The sequence below is a fragment of the Bos indicus x Bos taurus genome, chromosome 1, assembly GCF_003369695.1.
Source record: "Bos indicus x Bos taurus breed Angus x Brahman F1 hybrid chromosome 1, Bos_hybrid_MaternalHap_v2.0, whole genome shotgun sequence".
Lineage (NCBI taxonomy): Eukaryota > Metazoa > Chordata > Mammalia > Artiodactyla > Bovidae > Bos > Bos indicus x Bos taurus.
This window is the reverse complement of record NC_040076.1, coordinates 64,835,894-64,861,722: the sequence shown is the minus strand read 5'-3', so window position 1 is coordinate 64,861,722 and position 25,829 is coordinate 64,835,894. Positions and strand designations below refer to the sequence as shown.

The following is a 25,829-nucleotide window of genomic DNA, read 5'->3' as shown; positions in this document are numbered from 1 at the left end:
GCCTGGCCCCCGAGCGGCGCGCGCACCCCGCCGCCTCGCGTCGCGTGACTCGGCGGGGGCGCGCGGGGTTAGCGCCCGTCCGCGCCACTTCCGACGCAGCCCGAGGTTCAGGTTCCGGGGCGCCGCGGAGCTCCCGGCTTGTGGGTCGAGCGCGGCCCTCTGCGGCGGCCGGGATGGAGGAGGTTGGAGGGGCTGTGGCCACAGCCGGGGAGGCCGAACTGAACTTGTCTCGCCTCAGTGTGTCTCTCGAGACGCTGGAGTCGGAGCTGGAGGCGCGGGGCGAGGAGCGGCGCGGGGCGCGGGAGGCGCTGCTGCGGCTGCTGCTACCGCACAACCGTCTGGTGTCGCTGCCGCGGGCACTGGGCAGCGGCTTCCCGCACCTCCAGCTGTTGGACGTGAGCGGCAACGCGTTGACCGCGCTGGGGCCGGAGCTGCTGGCGCTGCGCGGCCTGCGCACGCTGCTGGCCAAGAACAACAGGCTTGGCGGGCCGGGCGCCTTCCCCAAGGGCCTGGCTCAGTCGCCGCTCTGCCGCAGCCTCCAGGTGCTTAACCTCAGCGGGAACTGCTTCCAGGAGGTGCCCACCTCGCTGCTGGAGCTGCGCGCGCTGCAGACCCTCAGCCTCGGCGGCAACCAGCTTCAGAGCATCCCGGCCGAGATCGAGAACTTGAGGAGGTGAGCGGGTGCCTTCCTGAGAGTAGGGAGGCCCGGGACGGGGTCCGGGAGCTCCAGAGTCCCCCACCTGGTCTTGGCGCCGTGGGGTCACGTACTCATCTTAGTCCAGGCTCTTTTTGAACTCTTTAACTGCGAGTACTGCCCTGCCAACTCGTGGAGGTGGAGTGAAGATCTAAGAAGGTCATGGATGTGAACGCAGCGTTTGATTTGTTGTGTTTGTCCTGTGCAGATTTTCAAGACAGTTTTTCTTTCGTCTTTCTGGGGTCTGGGGGAGTGATCGAACCGAGCACACACTCTAACAAATGTAAATCCGCGGTTATCACTTCTTTACTCCGAAGTCTTGGGTGGTTTTCCATGCCTATAAACCAATGTTTGTGTTTTTTAGCATGACATACCAGGTACTCGGAGCTGATCCTTGCTTGTCACTACATTTCCTGCTCCATCCATCCTCTCTGTAGCGATACCAGCAATTTGTGGTTTTGTGGTATTCCAATATTTGTGGAGTTCACTAATCTGTGCGCTTTACTTTGTAGGCACTGACTAAATATGTGTTGAATGGGTACAGTGCCTCTGAACTGCTGTTCCCTTTGTCTGGAATGTTGCTTGCACTTTGGCAAACTCCTGTTCATCCTTCAAAACTTGTTTTGAAGGCCACTTGTTTCCTTCCTTTACTGCTTCCTGGACAACAATGAGTTATTGTCTGAACTGTACTTCTTTTGTACGTCATGCACCCTGCCATTGCACTTAACCTTACTGATTATAACTCCGTGTTTACAGATCTGCCTCATTGACTGGATTATTCAGTAAATATATGTTGAATTAAATGGAAGAAGGAAGCAGAGAAGTAACAAAAGTCCCTTAAATAAAGTGAGAAATGAAGCAAGAGTAAGTGTTTTGTCCAAAGTGAAAGAAAAGTAACTACTGTCTGTAAAGTATTTTTGCATCTTTTGTTGAGTTTTCTGAGATAACTAGATATTAGAGCTCAGAGTCAAAGGGACTTCAGAGTTCAGTGTAGTGAAAAAACACTGACGTGAGAATAAGAACTCCTGGTGTCCCAAGTTTAGGCAAGTCATTTAACATATCCTGACTATAGTTTCCTAATCTGCAAAGGAAAGCGTTTGGACAAGATGTCCCTTTGTTTACTCACCAGCAGATTTTTATGAGGTGCCTACCCTGTGTCAGGCACTGTCCTAGGTTCTGGGGATACAGTGATGAAAGGGATCCTGCCCTCCTGGAGCATTGTAACAGAGGAGAGGTTAAACAGCTGTTAACTGCATTATCTAATGACAATTGTTACAAGTTTTGTGAAGAAGTAGGAGTGAGTTGAAATGAAGTAACTTAGTTTGGTTTGAGCAAGTAACTTTGAGATGAGCTTTTAAAGGTAGAGTTACACTGCAGATGGTGACTGCAGCCATGAAATTAAAAGACGCTTACTCCTTGGAAGGAAAATTATGCCGAACCTAGATAGCATATTCAAAAGCAGAGACATTACTTTGCCAACAAAGGTCCATCTAGTCAAGGCTATGGTTTTTCCAGTAGTCAGGTATGGATGTGAGAGTTGGACTGTGAAGAAGGCTGAGGGCCGAAGAATTGATGCTTTTGACTTGTGGTGTTGGAGAAGACTCTTGAGAGTCCCTTGGACTGCAAGGAGATCCAACCAGTCCACCCTAAAGATCAGTCCTGGGCGTTCTTTGGAAGGACTGATGCTAAAGCTGAAACTCCAGTACTTTGGCCACCTCATGCGAAGAGTTGACTCATTGGAAAGACTCTGATCCTGGGAGGGATTGGGGGCAGGAGGAGGTGGGGACAACAGAGGATGAGATGGCTGGATGACATCACCGACTCGACGGACGTGAGTCTGAGTGAACTCCAGGAGTTGGTGGTGGACAGGGAGGCCTGGCGTGCTTCGATTCATGGGGTCGCAAAGAGTCGGACACGACTGAGCCACTGAACTGAAATGAACCAGGAGTTCACCAGGAGAGAATGGGATGGGATCAGTCCAGGTTGTAGGAACAGTGCACATGAAAACCCAGAGGCAAGAAGGACTGAAGGCCGAAACATTGAAAGGAGGACATTGTACTAGAGCATAGTGAGAAAGTAAGCAACAGGAAAGGTGGCAAATATAAATTTGGACCAGATCCTAGGCCATGTCGTAACTTGAAGGCCATGGTAAAGCTTGGATTTTATTTGAAGTACACCTGAGTTTTATAAAAGCAGGGCTGTCTTGTTGCTGTGCAGGAATAGAGTGGGGAACAAATAGAGAGCCAAGAAGAGTCTTTGAGGGCTGGTTGGAGGGAGTCTCTTCTAGTAGAATGAGAGATGATGGTAGCTTATACTAGGGTAATGCTAGAAATAGAAGAGTTGGAGAGGAATTTAAATGTAAAATTGTCAGACCTTGTTCTTTCTAATTTTGATGTTATGTAGTTGCAACATTCTCATTTGAATTTTTTTAAACATACTAAGGAAAACTCAGGATAAATATTATTTCCATCACATGGGGGAAAAGATAGGCAAAAGTCCCATTTTTTTTAATACTTACAATGCAGCAGACCTTGTGGTAGGTCCTCTGAATATGCTTTTTAAGTCTCACAATTAAAATCTCACAATTAAAATCTCACAAATAGAGACACTAGTTGAATGTAGGCTGAAAGGGTCATGTAGAAATGCTGTATATACTCTTAGAAGAAGAGACAGCCTAGGCAATTGGCCTGATTCACCCTCTTCTCTTTACAGATGAAGAAACTGAGACTTAGTATCAGTGATTTGCTTGAGGCCAAATAGTGACAGTGAGATTCATATGATTCAATCCTCGTAGGCTGCTTATTACTTACTACTGAAATAATATATTAAAGCTTCAAAAAAGGAGAGGCAGAGCTTCGGTTACTCAAACCCTAACTGACGTACCTGCCCAAGAACACCATTTTCTCTTAGAATATACATGGGCTCCCTCGATCTCATTGGTAACCTTGATGTATTTTGTGTATTGGGCTAAGTTGCTTTTAAAACCAAATGAGGTGTTTCTGGATACTTGGAATATATCTTCCCTCTTTAACAATGTAAAAAATAATGCAGAGTGTATAATCCATGTAAAGGTTCCCTTTTTCCCCACCTTCCATCCTTCCAGGAAGGAATAACAAGTAAACAGTCCTGGCTTAATTGTTGGATTTGACCCTCCAGATTTAGCAGGTTATCTTGATGTGTGTTTCCTATACTCAATTGATCCTAGTGATACAGTTTTTAAAAAGTGGTTTCTAAATGATGACTTTGAAGAGTAACAAATAAGTAGAAGGTGAAAATCCTGTTTTTATGATTAAATTCATTCCCCTGGAGTAAATTAGGCTCAGTGTGAATCATGAGGTTGTAGATGTAGATTCTTTCCATCAAAATATGAAGTTCTTATTCAACAAGTAGGTATAACTGTTCAGCTAATATATGGACAAACTTGGTTTTGTTCTTAAGTAGGTTAATTGTTGTTTTGACCATGACCTGTTTCACTATCTGCCTGATGTGGTTTTCAATCAGTCAGTCAGTCAGTTCGGTTGCTCAGTCATGTCTGACTCTTTGTGAACCCTGGACTGCAGCACCCCAGGCCTCCCTGTCCATCACCAATTCCCAGAGTTTACTCAAATTCATGTCAGTTGAGTCAGTGATGCCATCCAACTGTCTCATCCTCTGTCGTCCCCTTCTCCTTCTGCCTTCAATCTTTCACAGCATCAGGGTCTTTTCAAATGAGTCAGTTCTTTGCATCAGGTGGACAAAATATTGGAGCTTCAGCATCCGTCCTTCCAGTGAATATTCAGGACTGATTTTCTTTAGAATGGTTGGATCTCCTTGCAGTCCAAGGGACTCTCAAGAGTCTTCTCCAATACCACAGCTCAAAAGCATCAATTCTTTGGCCCTCAGCTTTCTTCACAGTCCAACTCTCACATCCATACATGACCACTGGAAAAACCATAGCCTTGACTAGATGGACCTTTGTTGGCAAAGTAATGTCTCTGCTTTTGAATATGTTATCTAAGTTGGTCATAACTTTCCTTCCAAGGAGTAAGCGTCTTTTAATTTCATGGCTGCAGTCACCATCTGCAGTGATTTTGGAGCCCAAAAAAAGTCTGACACTATTTCCACTGTTTCCCCATCTATTTCCCATGAAGTGATGGGACCAGATGCCATGATCTTAGTTTTCTGAATGTTGAGCTTTAAGCCAGCTTTTTGACTCTCCTCTTTCATTTTCATCAAGAGTCTCTTTAGTTCTTCTCTTTTGGCCATAAGGGTGGTGTTATCTGCATATCTAAGGTTATTGATATTTCTCCCAGCAATCTGGATTCCAGCTTGTGCTTCATCCAGTCCAGCATTTCTCATGATGTACTCTGCATATAAGTTAAATAAGCAGGGTGACAGTATACACCCTTGATGTACTCCTTTTCCTATTTGGAACCAGTCCTTTGTTCCATGTCCAGTTCTAACTGTTGCTTCCTCACCTGCATACAGATTTCTCAAGAAGCAGGTCAGGTGGTCTGATATTGCTTTCTCTTTCATAATTTTCCACAGTTTATTGTGATCCACACAATCAAAAGGCTTTGGCATAGTCAATAAGGCAGAAATAGATGTTTTTCTGGAATTCTTGCTTTTTCTATGATCCAGCAGATGTTGGCAATTTGATCTCTGGTTCCTCTGCTTTTTCTAAAGCCAGCTTGAACATCTGGAAGTTCATGGTTCACATATTGCTGAAGCCTGGCTTGGAGAATTTTGAGCATTACTTTACTAGCGTGTGAGATGAATGCAATTGTGCAGTAGTTTGAGCATTCTTTGGCATTGCCTTTCTTAGGGATTGGAATGAAAACTGACCTTTTCCAGGTGGCTTTAGAAATTAAAAATATGAGAATTGTGATAGAAATAAAAACTAAATATTAATGTCCTGGAATGTTTTGAAGCTACCATGCAATAGGTTGATATCTTACAAAAGAGATGACTCAACCAGATGATAAATAGAATGCAGTAAAATTTAAATCAAAACTCTTTACCCTATTTAGAGTTACATACTGAGTTTTTTCTGGCTCTCAATTCTTCCTTCTGACTTCTTTCTTTCAATGCCTTCAGTTCAGTTCACTCACTCAGTCATATCCGACTCTTTGCGACCCCATTGAACCGCAGCACGCCAGGCCTCCCTGTCCATCACCAACTCCCGGAGTTCACTCAGACTCACGTCCATTGAGTCGGTGATGCCATCCAGCCATCTTCTCCTCTGTCGTCCTCTTTTCCTCCTGCCCCCAATCCCTCCCAGCATCAGAGTCTTTTCCAGTGAGTCAACTCTTCACATGAGGTGGCCAAAGTACTGGAGTTTCAGCTTCAGCATCATTCCTTCCAAAGAAAACCCAGGGCCGATCTCCTTCAGAATGGCCTGGTTGGATCTCCTTGCAGTCCAAGGGACTCTCAAGAGTCTTCTCTAACACCACAGTTCAAAAGCATCAATTCTTCGGCGCTCAGCTTTCTTCACAGTCCAACTCTCACATCCATACATAACCACTGGAAAAACCATAGCCTTGACTAGACGAACCTTTGTTGGCAAAGTAATGTCTCTGCTTTTGAATATGCTATCTAGGTTGGTCATAACTCCCCTTCCAAGGAGTAAGCATCTTTTAATTTCATGGCTGCAGTCACCATCGGCAGTGATTTTGGAGCCCTAGAAAATAAAGTCAGCCATTGTTTCCACTGTTTCCCCATCTATTTCCCATGAAGTGATGGGACCAGATGCCGTGATTTTCGTTTTCTGAATGTTGAGCTTTAAGCCAAGTTTTTCACTCTCCTCTTTCACTTTCATCAAGAAGCTTTTTAGTTCCTCTTCACTTTCTGCCATAAGGGTGGTGTCATCTGCATATCTGAGGTTACTGATATTTCTTCTGGCACTCTTGATTCCAGCTTGTGCTTCTTCCAGTCCAGCATTTCTCATGATGTACTCTGCATAGAAGTTAAATAAGCAGGGTGACAATATACAGCTTTAACGTACTCCTTTTCCTATTTGGAACCAGTCTGTTGTTCCATGTCCAGTTCTAACTGTTGCTTCCTGATCTGCATATAGTCTGGGGCAAATACCAAAAAATGATTCCTCCATTTGTGTTTTTGCCTTTGAACATATAACGTACTTCAAAAGCCTGTGGTGAGTATTTGAAAATGATATAGTATGGACATGCTACCTCAGGAAAACAACTTTCTCAATCCAGAAGTGTATGATTCTTATGTTTCTGTGTTTTTCTTATTTTCTGTTTTCTGCATCTTTATGAACCAGTCTGTCTTACTTTAATTCCATCTCCCTGTTGCTGCTGCTACTGCTAAGTCGCTTCAGTCGTGCCCGACTCTGTGCGACCCCAGAGACGACAGCCCACCAGGCTCCCCTGTCCCTGGGATTCTCCAGGCAAGAACACTGGAGTGGGTTGCCATTTCCTTCTCCAATGCATGAAAGTGAAAAGTGAAAGTGAAGTCTCTTAGTCGTATCCAACTCTTAGCGACCCTGTGGACTTCAGCCTACCAGGTTCCTCGTCCATGGGATTTTCCAGGCAAGAGTACCAGAGTGGGGTGCCATCACCTTCTCTGCACACCCCTTCTACCTAGGATAAATCCTTGCTAAGGCCTGAAGATCCTCTGTAATCTGGCTTTCCCAGGCTACCTTTCTGACTTCCCCAGTCTCCACTAACCCCCCTCTGTTACCCTGATGTACCCACACTGGCTGTGTTGCTCTTTCACAGCACCCAAGCTTTTTTCCACCTCAGAGATTTGTACTCCCTCAGTCATTTCAATCAGATCTCCATTCAAGTGTCACCTCCTAAGGTAAACCTTTTTTGGCCACCCAGTGTACTCTACTGAGTGCAGAGTTCTGGAGAGAATAGCAAGGAGAGATAAGAACGCCTTCTTATATGAACAATGTAAAGAAATAGAGGAAATCAATAGAATGGGAAAGACTAGAGATCTGTTTGAGAAAATTGGAGATATCAGGGGAACTTTTCACGCAAGGATAGGCATGATAAAGGACAGAAATGGTAAGGACCTAACAGAAGCAGAAGAGATTAAGAAGATGTGGCAAAAATACACAGAAGAACAAAAAAGGTCCTAATGACCTGGATAACCATGATGGTGTGGTCACTCCCCTACAGCCGGACATCCTAGAGTGTGAAGTCAAGCAGGCCTCAGGAAGCATCACTGTGAACAAAGCCAGTGGAGGTGATGGTATTCCAACTGAGCTATTTCAAATCCTAAAAGATGATGCTGATGATGCTATGAAAGTGCTGCACTCAATATGTCAGCAAATTTGAAAGCCCCTGTGATGGATTCATTTTGATATTTGGCAAAACTAATACAATTATGTAAAGTTTAAAAATAAAATAAAATTAAAAAAAAAAAAATTTGAAAGCCCCAGCAATGGCCACAGGATTGGAAAAGGTTTGTTTTTATTCCAGTCCCAAAGAAGGGCAATGCTGAAGAATGTTCAAGCTACCATACAGTTGTGCTCATTACACAAGATTATGCTTAATGTCCTTCAAGCTAGGCTTCAGCAGTATGTGAATTGAGAACTTTCACGTGTATAAGCTGTGTTTCAAAGAGGCAGAGGAACCAGAGATAAAATTGCCAACAATTGTTGGACCATGGAAAGAGCAAGGGAATTTCACAAAAGCATCTACTTCTGCTTCGTTGACTATGCTAAAGCCTGTGTGGATCACAATAAACTGTGAAAAATTCTTAAGGAGATGGGAGTACCAGACACCTAACCTTTCTCCTGAGAAACCTGTACGTGGGTCAGGAAGCAACAGTTAGAAATGGATATGCAACAACAGACTGGTTCAAAATTTGGAAGGAATGCAATAAGGCTGTATATTGTTACCCTGTTTATTTAACTAATATGCAGGGTACAAGCTGGAATCAGGATTGCCAAGAGAAATATCAACAACCTTAGATATGCAACCATTCTAATGGCAGAAAGTGAAGAGGAACTGAAGAGCCTCTTGATGAGGACGAAAGAGGAAAGTGAAAAAGCTGGCTTGAAACTCAACATTAAAGAAAAAAAAATAGGATCATTGCACCCAGTCCTATCACTTCATGGCAAATAGAAGGGAGAAAAGTGCAAGTAGTGACAGATTTTATTTCTTGGGTTCCCAAATCACTGCAGATCGTGACTGCAATCATGAAATTAAAAAGACTCTTCTTCCTTGGATGGAAAGCTATGACAAAGCTAGAGACTATATTAAAAACAAAGACATCACTTTGCTGACAAAGGTGCATATAGTCAAAGCTATGATTTTTTTCCAGTAGTCATGTACGCATGTGAGAATTGGACCATAAAGAAGGCTGAGTCCCAAAGAATTGATGCTTTTGAATTGTGACGCTGGAGAAGACTCTTGAGAGTCCCTTGGACTGCAAGGAGATCCAACCAGTCAATCCTAAACGAATTCAACGTTGATTATTCATTGGAAGGACTGATGCTGAAGCTGAAGCTCCAATACTTTGGCCACCTGATGCTAAGAGCTGACTCACTGGAAAAGACCCTAATGCTTGGAAAGATTGAGGACAGGAGAAAGGGGCAACAGAGGATAAAATGGTTAGATAGCATCATCAACTCAAAGGACATGAGTTTGGACAGTGGAGCCTGGTGTGCTGCAGTCCTTGGGATTGCAGAGTTGGACACGACTTAGAGACTATAAACAATAACAATAGCATCTACAGTATCACTTCCATCACTGTCTGATTACCTCCATTTTCTTCATAGCACTTAAAACTGTCTGGCATAATATGTATACATTTATTGATTTACTTCTTCTTAAGGTCAAGAACTTGGTCTTATTTACACTATATACCCAGAACAGTACCTGGCACATGGTCAGTGCCTAGTTCATATTTGTTGATTCTATTATATAGTAATGTTATTCCATTTTAAAGAGGAAACTGAGAGATAATGAGATTAAGTAATGGGGACAAATTCTTATACTGGTAAATGGAGGAGCTACAATTAAATGATATCAGTTCAGTTCAGTCGCTCAGTCATGTCCGACTCTTTGCGACCCCATGAATCGCAGCACGCCAGGCCTCCCTGTCCATCACCAACTCCCGGAGTTCACTCAGACTCACGTCCATCGAGTCGGTGATGCCATCCAGCCATCTCATCCTCTGTCGTCCCCTTCTCCTCCTGCCCCCAATCCCTCCCAGCATCAGAGTCTTTTCCAATGAGTCAGCTCTTCACATGAGGTGGCCAAAGTACTGGAGTTTCAGCTTTAGCATCATTCCTTCCAAAGAAATCCCAGGGCCGATCTCCTTCAGAATGGCCTGGTTGGATCTCCTTGCAGTCCAAGGGACTCTCAAGAGTCTTCTCCAATACCACAGTTCAAAAGCATCAGTTCTTCGGCGCTCAGCCTTCTTCACAGTCCAACTCTCACATCCATTAAATGATATAAATATTAACAAAAATAAAACTGGTAGACAGTATTGATAATCAGAGGAAGTAGATTTTAAGGCAAAATGGATTAGAAGGAAGAATGAGAAATGCTTCATGTGAGTTAAGGAATGATGCAACAAGAAGTTAGAATAGTCATGAACCTGAATGGATCTTCAGTATAGCTTCCATATTTTGAGGAGAAAGAGAGCAAAAATTGACAAAACTCTGAAGGGAAGTTTCTTGGGTGGCTCAGTGATAAAGAATCTGCCTGCAGTGCAGAGGAGACTCAGGTTTGATCCCTGGGTCGGGAGGAGCTCCTGGAGGAGGATATGGCAAACCACTCCAGTATTCTTGCCTGGAGAATCCTATGGGTAGAGGAGCCTGGCAGGCTACAGTCCATAGGATCACAGAGAGTCAGACATGACTGAAGGAACTTAGCACACGTGTAAGATGCTCACACTAAAGGGAAGTAGAAAGACCATGGTTCTAATAGAAAGTTAACCATCGGAGTAAGAAGGTGAAATCATGAGAGACTATAAAAAATTTGAATTGCACAATTAACAAGCTCAATCCTAATAGCTCCACATTCTTTTTACACATATAAAATGTGAACAAATGCTGTAGGCCACAGAAGCACAAGGTTATGCAGAACATATATTTAACAACAACAAAACTCCCAACAAATTAATAAGAGAAAGCCGTATAACCCATGAGAAAAACAGGTAAAGGATAGGAAGAGGCTGTTTTCTAAAAATGTACAAATGGCTCCAAACACAAAAAGATGCTAAACTTCACTAATAATAAGAGAAGATTACAAGTATAGAATGGTATCATTTTTCACACCGGCCAAGTAATAAAAAAAAAAAATTAAATAGGAAAAAAAGAGGGATAAAGCAGGTGATGATAGTAAGTATTGGCGGGGCTGTAGGGTAATGAGTGCTCTTAAATGCTAATTTAGATTGTAATTCACTATAACTCTGCAGGGTAATTTGTTTTTTTCTTTTAACATTATAGCTTATACCCTAAAATCTGCCACTGCTCAGGTCCTTCCCCTGGAACTCTGATTTAGTGGATCTGAATGGGGTCTGGCTTTTAAAGCTTTAAAAGTATCCAAGTTAATTCTTAACCTGGAAATTTGGGTAACAGTTGAGTAGACTTATTTTTCCCTGCATTTAAAGTTGTCTTAAAAGAATGATAGTGTCTACTGAGTTAGCAGATATAGCAGGAAATACAAAATAGTAATGGAAAAGCTCTGTATGTATACATTTTAGGTATATAGTAAGAACTGATTCTGCTACCTCTGCTACCTCTGCTCCCCCTGCTCCAGAAGGTTTTGGAGAGAGCCTGTCTACCAGTCATCACCACAAGGAGTAGCAGTACATTTTGGTGCAATATATGCTGTGTCTAAAATATTGTTAGCATTATTAGATGATTAACTGGAACTTTAATTTCATAATAGTGGTTCAGTTTTGCATAATTTGTTTAGTTAGCCTCTGAAGTTTACAGTTACTATCATAAGAGCAAAGAAGAAATATAAACTTAAGTGTGTCTTTCCATTCTTCAGTGGAATGATAATGTATTGAATCCAAACCCACCAGCATATAATACAGGGCTCCTGTAATCTGGCCTTTCTCCAGCTGTTCTCTGGGTTCCTCAACATGAATTCTTTTATGTGTCAAAAGGTGTACTTGTTATCCCGTAAAAACCCTCTTTCCAACCTGAAGTTCCCCTTTCCTGCTATCCTAAATGGGCTAAATTCATAATCCAGCTGAAGTCACAATACTTTTGGGAGCCTTTCTAATCAAAACTAATGTCCTTTTATTATTTCTCTACTTGTTAAACCTTTTATTGTTTCTCTATTTATATCATTTATGGATTGGTCTGCTCATTTTGATATTTTAATCATGTTATGCTTATTTGATGCCTTATTTTGCATTTAATTATAATACTATCTCACGTTGGTGTGTCTTGTTTGTTTACCTACAATAGGAGCTCCCTGAAGATTGCATTCTTCCTTCAAAGACTGTATAGACAAATCCTGAATAAAACATTTGCTGAATGGATAAATGATACGTGTTCATTTTAATAAAGACAATGAGGTACTTGTCCAACTTTTTTTTTCATTTATTTTTGCAGTTTAGAGTGTTTATATCTGGGAGGAAACTTCATCAAAGAAATACCACCAGAATTAGGAAATCTGCCTTCTCTAAATTACTTGGTATTATGTGACAACAAAATCCAGAGTGTGCCTCCTCAGCTTTCACAGTGAGTATTTTTGGGAGTTATGTGTACACACACATCTGTGCCTAGGAATTACTGTCCAGCGTTCACCCACATGGTTTGTATGTGGAAAAGAATTAAGTGTTATCAAAGTAAATGATACAGAAAGCTCTGAGGTATGCTGTGAATTGGGTTGCTTATTTTTAATTTTACTTTTGAATGCTCTGACATATTCCTCAAAATTACTCAGCCTCTTTTCTCTTTTTAAAATTTATTATTTTAAAAAATTTTATTGAAGTATAGTTGATTTACAGTGTTGTGTTAAGTTCTGCTGTACAGCAGAGTGATTCAGTTATACGTATGTATGTATTCTTTTTCATATTCTGTTATGGTATATCAAAGGATATTGAATGTAGTTCATTGTGCCATACAGTAGGACATTATTGTTTATCTTGTATGTAACAGTTTGTATCTTCTAAGCCTAAACTCCCAATCCTTCTTTCCCCTACTCCACTTCTCCTTGGCAGTCAGAAGTGTGGTTTCTAGTCTGTGAGTCTATTTCTGACTCATAGATATGTTTATTTGTGTTACATTTTAGATTCCACATGTAAGTGATATCATATGGTATTTGTCCTTCTCTTCCTGACTTCCTTCACTTAGTATGATAATCTAGGTCCACCCATGTAACTGCAGAAGGCATTATGCCATTCTTTTTATGGCTGAGTAGTATTCCAGTGTGTGTGTGTGTGTGTGTACATCTTCTTTATCCATGCGCCTGTGGATGGACATTTAGATTGTTTCCACATATTGGCTGTTGTAAATAGTGTTTCTGTGAAAATAGCGGTACGTGTATCTTTTTGAATTGTAGTTTTGTCTGAATATATGTTTAGGAGTGGGATTGCTGGATCATATTACAGGTCTGTTTTTAATGTTTTGAGGAACTTCCATGCTGTTTTCCATAGTTGTTGAGCCTCTCTTCTGTAATCAAAAATAGGGTATTACTTTGGCGTAGGTTCCCCAAGGTTTTATGGAATTTTGTTGACTCATATTTGCTATGTAGCATTCACACTCAGTGAGATAATGTGAAGGAGCTTGATTCCTGTTGCATTTGAAATCTTTGCTTTTTTAGGTATCTGAATGATAAAGCATGCCAAAAAAAAAAAAAAAGCCTTCACATCTAGTATTTATATCAGCTAACACAGAATACTTTCTAAGTATTTGGAGCTTTTTAAGATTCCATGACATACACAAATTTGGGTTCTAATTTAGTTTCAGCATCTTTTAATTTTAGTTGAATTGATACTAACCTTAATGGCTCATTCTTATGGGGACACTTAACTTTCTGAGTAGTGACCTCACTTACGGCTGTTCATTTTTGTATTGCCTTCATTCTAGGTTGCATTCACTTCGTTCCCTTAGTCTTCACAATAACTTGCTGACATACCTGCCTCGAGAGATCCTCAACCTTATTCATTTGGAAGAACTGAGTTTGCGAGGGAACCCACTGGTTGTTCGTTTTGTTAGAGATTTAACCTATGATCCTCCAACTCTCCTGGAGTTAGCTGCACGGACCATTAAAATTCGAAATATTTCCTACACTCCCTATGATCTTCCTGGGAATCTTCTTAGATACTTGAGTTTAGCCAGCAATTGTCCAAACCCAAAGTGTGGAGGTAAGTTAATTGTGTCCTGTTACCCATTCATTTAGTTACTTTTAAATTAATGATCTAAATGTTGTTATAATTAGCTGTCTTCTTTCAGAAAAAGGTAGTTTTTCTCTGTTTGTTTGCTTTATCTTTTCACCCTTTTACCAGATAGTGAGACATTTCACCCTCTCTGTGTTCCTTCCTTCCTCCCTCCCTCTCTTCTTTCTTTTCTTATTTCTTCTTTTCATGGTACTTTCAAATTCATACACAAGGCAAAAAAGTCTTATCCTGTCATGGAACTATCATTGGATAAGCTAAATTGGTAATAAGAGGGGAAACACAAAACATAAATAGTTCTAAATGCTTTAGAAGAGTCTCTAAAATGTTTAGCTACCTTTCATATTTATTTGAAGGACATTTTTTTAGACTCAGCATTCTGAGTATCAGGTACCTTTGTAAAGTATAATTCAAAATGTATGAGAATAGGATGAACATGTCCCAATTTCAGAATTTATCTTGGAATTCCATATTCTTTTAAATTCATGATTCAAATTTCTTGAGTTTAGAGCATTTGGAGAGAATTGAATAATGTAATGTAACTCAGAGTAAAGTAGGAATCCAAAATACTATTGGAAATCATAGAAGGGAGAGAGTACCTTTATTAGATCTGGAAAAGATGAGACAGTTCTTGAAACATGAGTTGAATTTTGATATGGTTTGATTGAGGATAGAAAACTTTTCAGCTGGAGAGAGTAAAATTGGGAACAAAAGCAAAAAAATGTCGGATGAGTAACAATTTGACTGAAATGTACAGTTAAAGGAGTAACGAGAGACGAGTAAAACGTACATTGAGGCCAGGTTATGAAGGGCCTGAAGCGCCAGGGTGTTTGGAGTGGAATCTGTAAATGATAGCAGGTCAGTTTATTTTGTCTCCCTCATAAAAGACTTGTTTTTTTTTTTTTTTTTTTAAATCCAACTTAATAGGGGTACAGGAAGCTTTTTATTATTGTAGGATAAATGTGGATGCCAGGAAAATGCTGCATAAATATGATCAGAGCTGAGGTTTCCCCGGGCTCTCAAGGTCCTATTATGCCTTGAAAACTTACAAGGTTAAAAAGAAAGAAGGTGACTTAAGTTTCTCAAAGAATATTAAAGGTCAAAAGGATACTAATAGTTTAAAAAAAAGAAAAATGACACTGCTTTGGGCCATTTCTGGGCACTTATTCTTAGAAGTGCTAGCAATCTTAGAGATTGCTGTGCCAAGTTAGAAGTGCTTTTGGTTTTCTCTGGTTCTCCTTTCCAAGTTGACTTTAACAGTGGCAAGAGACAACACTCACACCAGGCCCTCAGGCTTAATAGTCTATATCTAATCTCTTTGAATTTATCCTTCCCTGGTGGCTCAGATAGTAAAGCGTATGCCTACAATGCAGGAGACCCGGGTTCAATCCCTGGGTCGGGAAGATCCCCTGGCGAAGGAAATGGCACCCCACTCCAGTACTCTTGCCTGGAAAATCCCATGGACTGAGGAGCCTGGTAGACTACAGTCCCTGGGGTTGCAAAGAGTCAGACATGACTGAGCAACTTCACTTTCTTTCTTTTCTAGAAATTGACCTCTACAAGAATTCTCCTCTCTCTCTTAAATATCTTCTTAATGAGTTCTTTAGTATACTGCTATGTTATTTATCTTAGGAACAAAAATACTTTTTACATTATTAGCTTAAAGTTTGAGATAATAATCTGAAATGAACCATTGACATTTTCCCCCTCAGATTTGCAAAGAGTCGGGCACGACTGAGTGACTTCACTTTCACTTTCATAAACAAAAGTAATTTTTCATTTTGTGAGATAATTTGTCTTTGTATAGTCTGGAGATCTTACAAATGACAAGATAGTATTATACTGTTTTATAATGGGCTCCCTGGTGGTTCAGTGATTAAGAATCCTCCTGCCAGTGCTGGAGATGCAAGAGATGCAGGGTCAGTCCCTTGGTGGAAAAGAACCTCTAGAGAAGGAAATAGCAACCCACTCCAGTGTTCTTGCCTGGGAAATCCCATGGATAGAGGAACCTGGCGGGCTACAGTCTATGGGGTCGCAGAGTCAAATGCAACTTAGTGACTAAACAACAGCAACTCTATAATGCTTAATTTTATAAAGGCTTTATTACTTCTATCTGTTTTAGAAGCTAGCACATTATGGGGACTTATTGTTAATATTGATTGATCAGTTTACAGAATTGGTCCACTTTCCTATATTGTTCAAAGTAACATACTATGAATTTCCCTTTTTAAACTATCAGTTATACTGACTTACTACAGGATCACAAAATCAGAAAGTCAGTGGAGAAATAACAGAAGAAAAATAAATAGGAGAAAAGTTATCCTTTGCTTGGACCATATCTTTTTATTTTGGTCCCATATGTTATATACAGAGTAGTTGGTGTCAGAGGAATCTTAGGTAGAGTGTAAAGGTTGAGATTCTTCTCCAGAGAGGTGATGGGACCCAGGGTTCTAGGTGTTCCAATTATATTGCAGCTGTTGTGATAGCCTTCATAGTTAGAGACGTGCAGGAGGAGGAGCAGCTGGAAGCCCACGACACAGCAGCCTCTGCTTTCCTGTCATCACTAGCTGTATTTTTACTTAGCTGAAGGGCCACAGATCAGGAGCACTAAATTAGGCATCAGAAAAGCTAATTACTAGTTTCAGTCTGTGTCACAGTATATAATAGCATGAAAGTCAGGTGAGATCAGTAGTGAAACAACTTTGAAGCTGTATAGTTAGACCCTGTGGAGATATGATGGCATTTGGTTAACTTTTAATTTTTCCTTCTCATTATATAAGGACAGGGGTACCAAAAATCATCTCCTTTATGCAAATTTTGGGTATAATAATTAATTCTTTAAGATCATTATCAAAGGAGTTTTGTGTGTGTGTGTGGTTTTTTTTTTTTCCTTTTTTTAAGTTCCTTGACTGTAGGGTAGTACCACGGAGTGGCTTGGGGGATGGAGAAAGGGCACTTTAGGTATCCTATAATCTCCATCAGCCACTGTCCACCAAGTCACCAGAGACAACAAGCTGAGTCAACAGTGTCCTTTTAACGTCAGCTGCCTTTAAAGTAAATCTCCTGACCTTTTCTTTGCAGTCAGATGGATATCTCTAAGACCTTCCAGTATTTCTATTAACAACTATGGAAGCAGCCACTACCTCTGCTTAAGATTCTCAAAAAAGAAGACTAAGATATTTTTTCAGAGTGATGAATATAGGATTAAAAAAGAAACCGTGGCTCTTTGCTTTGCTTTGTAATGATTACTTTGTACTTATTCTTCCTTCTCTCCAGGAGTCTACTTTGATTGCTGCGTTAGACAGATTAAATTTGTGGACTTCTGTGGGAAATACCGCCTCCCTCTGATGCACTACCTGTGTTCGCCAGAATGCTCTTCCCCTTGCAGTTCTGCCTCTCACAGCTCCACATCCCAGAGCGAATCCGACTCAGAAGATGAAGCTAGTGTGGCTGCACACAGAATGCAGAAAGTTCTTCTTGGCTGAAAAGGGTGCAGGGTGGTTGAAGCACTAAAAGACTGAGCAGAGGTGGTTAGAAAAGAGGATGGACTTTGAGGTTCACTAGAAACTGTATCTTAAATGTCCATGACATAGTTGGAGATTTTGTGTTTCTCGCCATTCAGCAGGAAGAAGCCCAGTTCCGTGTTTGGATTCTTGGAATATAGTTCGCTCTGAATGGCAGTTTCAAATTTAGCTGATTGTTTGCAGTTTGCAGGCTTTGCATGAATCACACAGCAGAATGGAACATTCTGCAGAGCAGTACTATAATAAACCACCAGTGCTTTGGCTTGTGACAGTTGACATGAAGGTAGAAATTATCGCAGCTGTAATTTTTACCAGTGTTGTCCTGAGTTTAGGTTGAACCTATACCATAACAGGATTAACCCTCCTTTCTTGTATTGCTCATATGTCTAGATTACAGTTTTTCAGATAAGCTCACAGATGGTTACATAGGACCTAAACCTTTCTCAGCTACTGATTGCAAAGGAAGGGATATAACTCTTATGTGGGGTTGTAAAACTCTTCAGTTCTTCTCCTTTGTTCTATGTGATTGTTGTTATCCTTGTATAATCCAGCAGTGACTGTAATAGTGCCTTAATCATAACAAGAATTTAGAAATTTATTCAAGAAGTGATACCAGAGCAGCCTATAACCTGACATACTATGCAGAATGGTTTAAAATATGCTTTAACAAAGCTAGGTAAACAAATGTATATCTGACATCTGAGCTCATAGCCACCTTAACTTCATTTTTGTCTAAACAAATCACTTTTATACTTAATGGGGAGCCAACCAGCTTGAACTTAAGAAAGAATAATAGGTTTTGACGGAAAAATCTATCAGATTTCTTTCAACAGAAAAGAGATACTAGATAGGAAACTTCTTTATATCTTGCATTAAAGGAACAGGAGAATGATTTTAAAGGTTTAAGGAATCCACTGTGGCTCCTTTGCCTGTGTGTGAAAGGGCTTTCTTGGTGGCTCAGGTAGTAAACAGTCTGCTTGCAATGCAGAAGATCCTGGGTTTGATCCCCAGATCGGGAAGATTTCCCTGGAGAAGGGAATGGCAACCTACTCCAGTATTCTTGCCTAGAGAATTCCATGGACAGAGGAGCCTAGTGGGCTACAGTCCATGGGGTCACAAAGAGTCAGATATGACTTTGCCTGTGTGTACTGAACTGTAACTTCCTCCAATTTTAAAGAAAAACTAGAGAAACATGACAACAAGTGAAACAAAACTGGGCACAGCAGTCATTGTTTTTACACAGTAGAACAGTTTTTAAAACAAGTTTAACCATGGAGTACTTTTTGAAAATAATATATTGATAAAATATTTTAAATGTATTAATACAGCCTTAAAATATAGCAGAGAAATGGTTTCACATATTGCCAGTAGAAATGACCAAATTTTTATTAACCTAGTATGCAGTAAATGGAGAAGGCAATGGCACCCCACTCCAGTACTCTTGCCTGGAAAATCCCATGGACGGAGGAGCCTGGTAGGCTGCAGTCCATGGGGTCGCTAAGAGTCGGACACGACTGAGCGACTTCACTTTCACTTTTCACTTTCATGCATTGGAGAAGGAAATGGCAACCCACTCCAGTGTTCTTGCCTGGAGAATCCCAGGGACAGAGGAGCCTGGTGGGCAGTCATCTCTGGGGTTGCACAGAGTCGGACATGACTGAAGCGACTTAGCAGCAGTATACAGTAAAAACTAATAGTACAACTATAAGTTGACATTGTAATATAAAATACACAGCACACATTAGCAATCATTAGATAACTTACTTGTAATAACATAATAGTTTGTTGGAGAATATTACCTGTAGAGTAAGACACAGTCCTGAAACACATTGGAACATCAGATGATCTCCCTTCTGACTTCTGGCATTCATGACTGGGCACACCTTTTCTTGTATAATAATGATATGTACATATGTTAGGTTTTTGTCATATATATATATTTTTTTTTATTTTAGAAGAGAATATACCGTAGGATAGTTTGTTTGTTATATGTTAATTCATGAAACATCATGAAAGTTTCATGACTGCAGTTGTGAAACGCTGCTATGGAGTGAATCCCTTCACTCTGTTGTAATAAGATTCCTTTTTCCTTTTGATCCAGAAATTATGTATGTTTATAGAGTAATGTAGTATATTTCCACTGCCTAGCAAAGTAGTACATAGGTGATTATATCATAAAATGGAAGTAATAAAAAGTCTTTGTTTACGTTTCCATTTGAGCCACACAGCTGGGCTTCCCAGGTGGTGCTAGAGGTAAAGAACCCGCCTCCCAGTGCAGGGGACATAAGAGACGCATGTTCCATCCCTGGAGGAGAGCATGGTAACCCACTTCAGTATTCTTGCCGGAGAATCCCATGGACAGAGGAGCCTGGTGGGCTATGGTCCACAGGGTCGCAAAAGGTCAGATAGGGCTGAAGCGACTTAACATGCACGTAAACGACATACTGTTAATACAAAACTGAAAAATGACTTAGGCAGTGCCTAAGTGGCAAGGCCAAAGTGTTCTGTAAGTAAGAGATTTAGGTAAGATTCATAAAATATTTTCATAGAAAGTAAATAACGTATTCATAGTAAAAGACTAAAATTGATAGGAACAAAATTTTTCTGGCTGAAATTCTTTAGGTTTACTTCCTAATTCATTACCAGTTTGATTTAAGTAACAGCTTGGATAATTTTCTAATGTAGATATGGTACTTAACCGTGCCAGCTTCCAGGAAAGAAGATATTCTGATTGATTTTTTACAGACTTAACTCAGTCCAACCAGAAACAGTGTCTAGTCTTTGTTGCACAATATAGATGTATACATTGTATATAGCAAAATGTCTTACAGCAGAATGTTATATTAGTATGTATATTTGAAAATCTCTGATTAGTATACAGCTGTCTTTGGTTACTTTTACTGAAATCTACATTTTAGCTGTCAATTTTATCTCTCTCTTTTTTTTAATCTTGACTTAATCTTTTATAAGAGCTGCTAATAATTTCTAAGCTTTTCCCTGTTTCTTTTCTCTGTCTTCTTTGTTTTGGTAACTGATGGCTATAAAAATTAACCAGGAGTGAAATACAGTTCCAGAGTCATATAGCTAACTGCATATTTAAATTGATAGTGTCTCTAGGTGCTGAGTCACTTGTTTTTGTGTAAGTTTTTGATATTGCTCCACTTGGACAATTTTAATGACCAAAACTTAACGTGGATAAAGCTACTTAACCAAAGCATTCACAGCGGGGGAAGGAAGAGGGTAGGATGAACATTAATGTGTTTAGAATGGAATTCTTCATTGCAGGTTTGGAATTGAAATGAACATTCTCAGTCATGTTTATTCCTAGAATCCAGTTCTCTCAAGTGTCACCAAACTGAGCTGGTGAAATAGTCCTAGGATTTTAGGAAATAGGAAGATTAGGTAATAGAATGTTTTGCTTCCATGGTGCCAGGGATTGGCTGACCAAAGGACAAGCCAGTCCTGGTTCTCAGCATTCCCTGTATTTGTGTAGTAGAGGTAGATCTGAGGGTTACTGTTCGTATTTTACTTCTAAATGCTTGCTGATTTAGGAAGAGTCTCTTACTCTAAAATTCTTGATATTTGGAACTTTAAGTTAACAAATTTAAAAGTAAAGATGTGCATTATAAACTGTATCTCAAATTTGAGAAGTTTTTGGGTTAAATGTAGAGTTGAAAGCAGTCCGCACTAGTGCGGGGAAACACTGCAGACCAAGTCTACCATACATTGTAAATACCAGTTTTAAACAGAAGACAAGAAAGGCTGATTGCTGGAGTGTTAAGTGAAAGAAATCTTTTAAAACAACAAAGGACAGAGAAAGAGAAGTCACTTAGGGAGATCCTTCAGCCAAGAAAGTTTTTTAAAAATAAGATTAAATTTTGAAATTAAGTGGCCCACTAACTACCATCTGGAAGACTTTATCACAAAATTTCTTCAGCTTCTGCTAGTAGGAGATTGTCTACATTCCCCCATAATGCAGGGCCAGCAAATAATAGGATTTTCTTACAGCTAACCTTGGTCTTTCCAAAGGGAGAAAGTAATGCCTCATTAACCTGGAATTTGTGGTAACTTGGTTAGTGTTTACCTTTTCACTATATAAAAGAGAAAAGATACTAGGCAAATAATTAGTGCAAGTAAAGTTTGATCTTATAAAGCATCTTAGCAGTAGCTATGTATATAAAAAATTGTTCTAAATAAGACCCTTTGTTGGTAGAACTTGTTATCATAGTGTATATATGTAGTATATAAAATTAGTAAAGCTGCATTTATTTAGAAATACCTAATTTTTACCTGAATGAGAAGAAATGGTCTTCTCATCCAAAGTAGAGATTTTATTATGTCAGTATAAATATTTCTCCCCATTTAGTCCAAAATATTTTTGAAGTTGTGTTGAGTATTTAACAACAGTAAAGACTGCTGAGTAGGTTTTAGGCAACATGACCTGGGATCCATAGTTCTTATTTCCACTGTTTAGAAAGGTACTTGACCTTCACTGTTCTGTATTAAGCACTATAGTCTGTGTAACATTAATCTGATGAATTTAATAGCATCCAGTTTTGTATTTTATTATAGTCATGGTCTTTTTAAAGGTAGCAGTGCCTTCAGTTGTGCTTAGAAAGTGTGTGCCTTAAATCTCCCTTTCTAGAGCCAAAGTTTGGGGAACTGTGTCGTTAAGTTGTATGTGACAGTCTTGTGACCGCTTGCTTTTGAGTGAAAGGAGAATGACTGTGATCCTGAAGGGCTTCTTCCCCTAAAACCCAGGCCTAATGCCTATGAGTTTAGGGCTTCTGGAGATGGAATCCTAATCAGGCATACTATCACAGAAGGATTAGGGTCCCTGAAATAAAATCAGTGAAAAAGTATATTCTCTTTTCATATTACTTTATAAAGAAAATACATCTGCTACCAGTTCCTAGCCAATGCATATTAATAGCATCATATAAAGATATTAATAGCATCATATAAAGATATTATTAGTGTATTTTTTGCTTTATTTGTTATACCAGGTTAAAGGAGGAGTATGTTTTAATATTTTTACATGTAGATATCTGTGTTCTTTTTCTGTCTCTTGGTTCATATTTGCTAAGAATTGATGTAGAAAATAACAGTTGACTAACAACAAACATGACACATTATCAAACATTCACAGGGTAATATTGATTTGGGTGCTACTAGACTTTTAACTAGAACTTGTTTATCAGTCTCAGTTTATTGTAAGAGACAGTATTCAATCTACTTAATATTAAATTTGTTAGTATAATGAAGGTTATATACCATTATACCAGAAAGCCATGGTTGGAGAGACTATCTGCATTTACCAGAAGTTACTTTCTTCCTTTGGCTGTGAATAAACTGGGTAAAACTATTGTATTTTCAATTCCAGTTACAGGAAGAAGCCGGGGATAAGATTGACATCACTATTGCTGGTTCAACAGAAACATTACTAAATTGATTAGTTCTGTCTGCAACTAGTGTTTGAAGAGAATTCTTTCACTAACTTAAATGATTGGCATTGATATGTTATTGAAAAGGAGTATTAACCTCAACAATCACTTTACAACAGTCATGGAAAGACTTTTGTGTCTGTAATTGGTATCTGTTGCATTTCTGAGCCCACTTTGTATTCCTGAGAAACAAAAATATAATGGGAAGAATATTTTATATAACCAGTATTTTAACTTTTTATAAAGTTTGAGATTTTAAAGTATCAACAAAGGATATTGAAAATAAATGTACTTTTACTTTAAATTACATCTTATCATCTGAGTTCTTAATTTTCTGTATTTGAAATCTTCTGAATTAATATATCTATAGGTATATAGATGTTTAAAACAGTAGTAACAGTGTAACCAATGTGACTCAGTAATTGTATTTTATTTTCAAAACAAGTTACAGTTTATTGTATCAGATTTATATATTACCTGTAATGGTAAATGCTTTAATCAGAATATTTAAGCTAATTCAATTCTATACCTCCTTTCCCCTCACCCAGGACACACAAAAGAATGTGATCTAACATTAACCCTCTGTGTGAATTTTGCCTTATCAAACATTGTGCCTTATTTTGTTAAAAGTGTTTTGTTGGAATCTAACTCTGTATTCTGGAAAAGTAAAAGTCTTTTAATTGACAAGCATTTACTTAAAAATCTTATACTGTTGGTTTTTGCCTGATTACTTGCTGTGCCGTTTCTCATCTATTCATTGAATTTTTTCAATCCATGAATAATACATTAAGCGTATATAAGCATTTATATTCTCTGTGCCAGATGCAAAGGATGAAAGATGAACTAGACCAGATCCTTTCCTCCTCCTTCCACAATCTTAACAGACTTACACATGCATACTCTAAAATGAAATTGGTGAAGTCGTTTTGCTAGTGGAAAGTCAGTTATTTCTTGCATTTAGTCCAGAACCAAGCAATCTTAATGCAAAGTAGTATAGTATTAACAGAGCACATTGATACTACAGTACTTATTCAGTGCCATTATTTTGGTTGACTGTAGAACAACTGACATATTTCTGGATTCTGGAATTTGGAAGAGTATCATGATTGGTTGTGAGTTATGGTAAAAAAAACTGGGTAGGAAAGACACACACTTTGTAAAACAGCCATTGTTTAAAATTTGCTGAAATGGAAAAGGCTTAGAGCACTTTACCTGGTTGGTATATAAGAAGACTTAGTCTCCTAAGATAAAGATGGGCTTAGAAATTTGAGGGCACAAGAGAAAAAATGTCAGTTGTAACTGATCTTTCCTGAGGGTAAAACTCCCTAACCTGCCCAGTTGAGGATATTCTCCTTAACAGCAAGTGTTAAAAGAAAAATGTCTTAATGGCTCGTCTAATTCTGTTGTACCACAGAGAGAGCCCGAACATTCCAGAGGCTGTGTGAGATTTGCATATGTCTCATCTGAACATCGGGTATCAAAATCTTAGAGGTCTGAAATTGACTCGCTTTTTTGAGAGATGAAAAAGTTTAAGCCCAGACAGACTTGTCCAAGACTTCACATGACTGAATCTTAAATCTAAGCCTCTGGATTCCCAGGTCAGTGCTGTCTCCATTACAGTACGCTACCTTGTTTAATTAATATGTACTCTGTTGTGTGACAAAACAAGATTTTGCACTATCACTTCAGAATTTTACATTTTTACTGGTAGTATAAATACTTGGGTGGCTCGTTATGTTTACAAAGCACATTCAAAAGTTTGCCTTGTTTAATCTTCATGACACTGAGGTAGGACTAGGTTTGGTGAAGTTTGTTGGTGTGGGTTTGTCATACCCTTTCCCTTCTCTGTGTCTGAAATCAAGAAATTGACATAGATTTGAGAAAGGGATATTTAGCTTTATCAAATCAGAATTGAATTTCTACTCTCCTAAACAAGTATAACAAACCAAACTCAGATTCCCCTGCATGGGTCCTTTACCCTTAGATAACATTTCATGAGACTGACTGAACACCACAGATCTGAAGGAGTCAAATGCTGCCAATTACGAAAAGATGTAAAAAGATTTCTGGGCATCTGTTCTCAACCCTGGTTACGCTTTAGAACCACCGTGAAAGTGAAAGTCCCTCAGGCGTGTCTGACTCTTTGCAACCCATGGACTATACAGTACCACCATGGGAGCTTACAAAATACACAAAAGTACGGGGCCTTATCACCAGACTAATTGAAACCTGATCTCTAGAGGTGGAGTCTGGGCATCAATAGTTACAGAAGCTCTTCTCCAAGACTCAGTTACACGGCAAGAGTTGTTACTCTTTTGTGAAAGTCCCTTTGTGGTAAGGAGATCAGTGAACTAGGATTTTTACAGATGAAGAAATGGGAGAGAGTGATGAAGTGACTTGCCCAGATTCGCTTAAGATATCTTAATTGTGACAGAGCTGCGGCTAGAATCCATTTATTGGAAAAAAAATGTTTTAATTGAATGCCTACTTTAGACCCTTGCCTGGAGAATCCCAGGGACAGGGGAACCTGTTGGGCTGCCATCTATGGGGTCGCACAGAGTCGGACACGACTGAAGCGACTTGGCAGCAGTAGCAGCAGCAGCTACTTTAGACCAAGCAGTGATTACTAATCCAATGCCCTTTGCTTTTCCCTGTCAGTTACCTCTTTTCTGAACTGAAAGCATTTTGTGGTTTTAAGATGATATATTCAAGTGGATTGGCCAGATTGAAGCCAGCCTCAACTAACAATATCTGCTGAATCGTGGAATACAAAAGCAGCAAAACATCAGTGTGACCAGAAACCTTCATAATAGGATGACTTGGTCAGATGTGTCAAGTTAAAAGTCACAA

The 25,829-nt window shown here is 39.6% G+C and overlaps 1 protein-coding gene across 1 annotated transcript; it reads left to right on the top strand.

Moving 5' to 3' along the window:
* The first annotated feature begins 34 nt into the window (after window positions 1–34).
* LRRC58 (leucine rich repeat containing 58) lies at window positions 35–23,693 on the top strand. Its single transcript, XM_027530332.1, has 4 exons — window positions 35–673; window positions 12,225–12,353; window positions 13,704–13,981; window positions 17,288–23,693. The coding sequence occupies exons 1-4, from the start codon at window positions 174–176 to the stop codon at window positions 17,494–17,496; spliced, it is 1,116 nt and encodes a 371-aa protein (XP_027386133.1). The 5' UTR covers window positions 35–173; the 3' UTR covers window positions 17,497–23,693.
* Window positions 23,694–25,829: the final 2,136 nt, after the last annotated feature.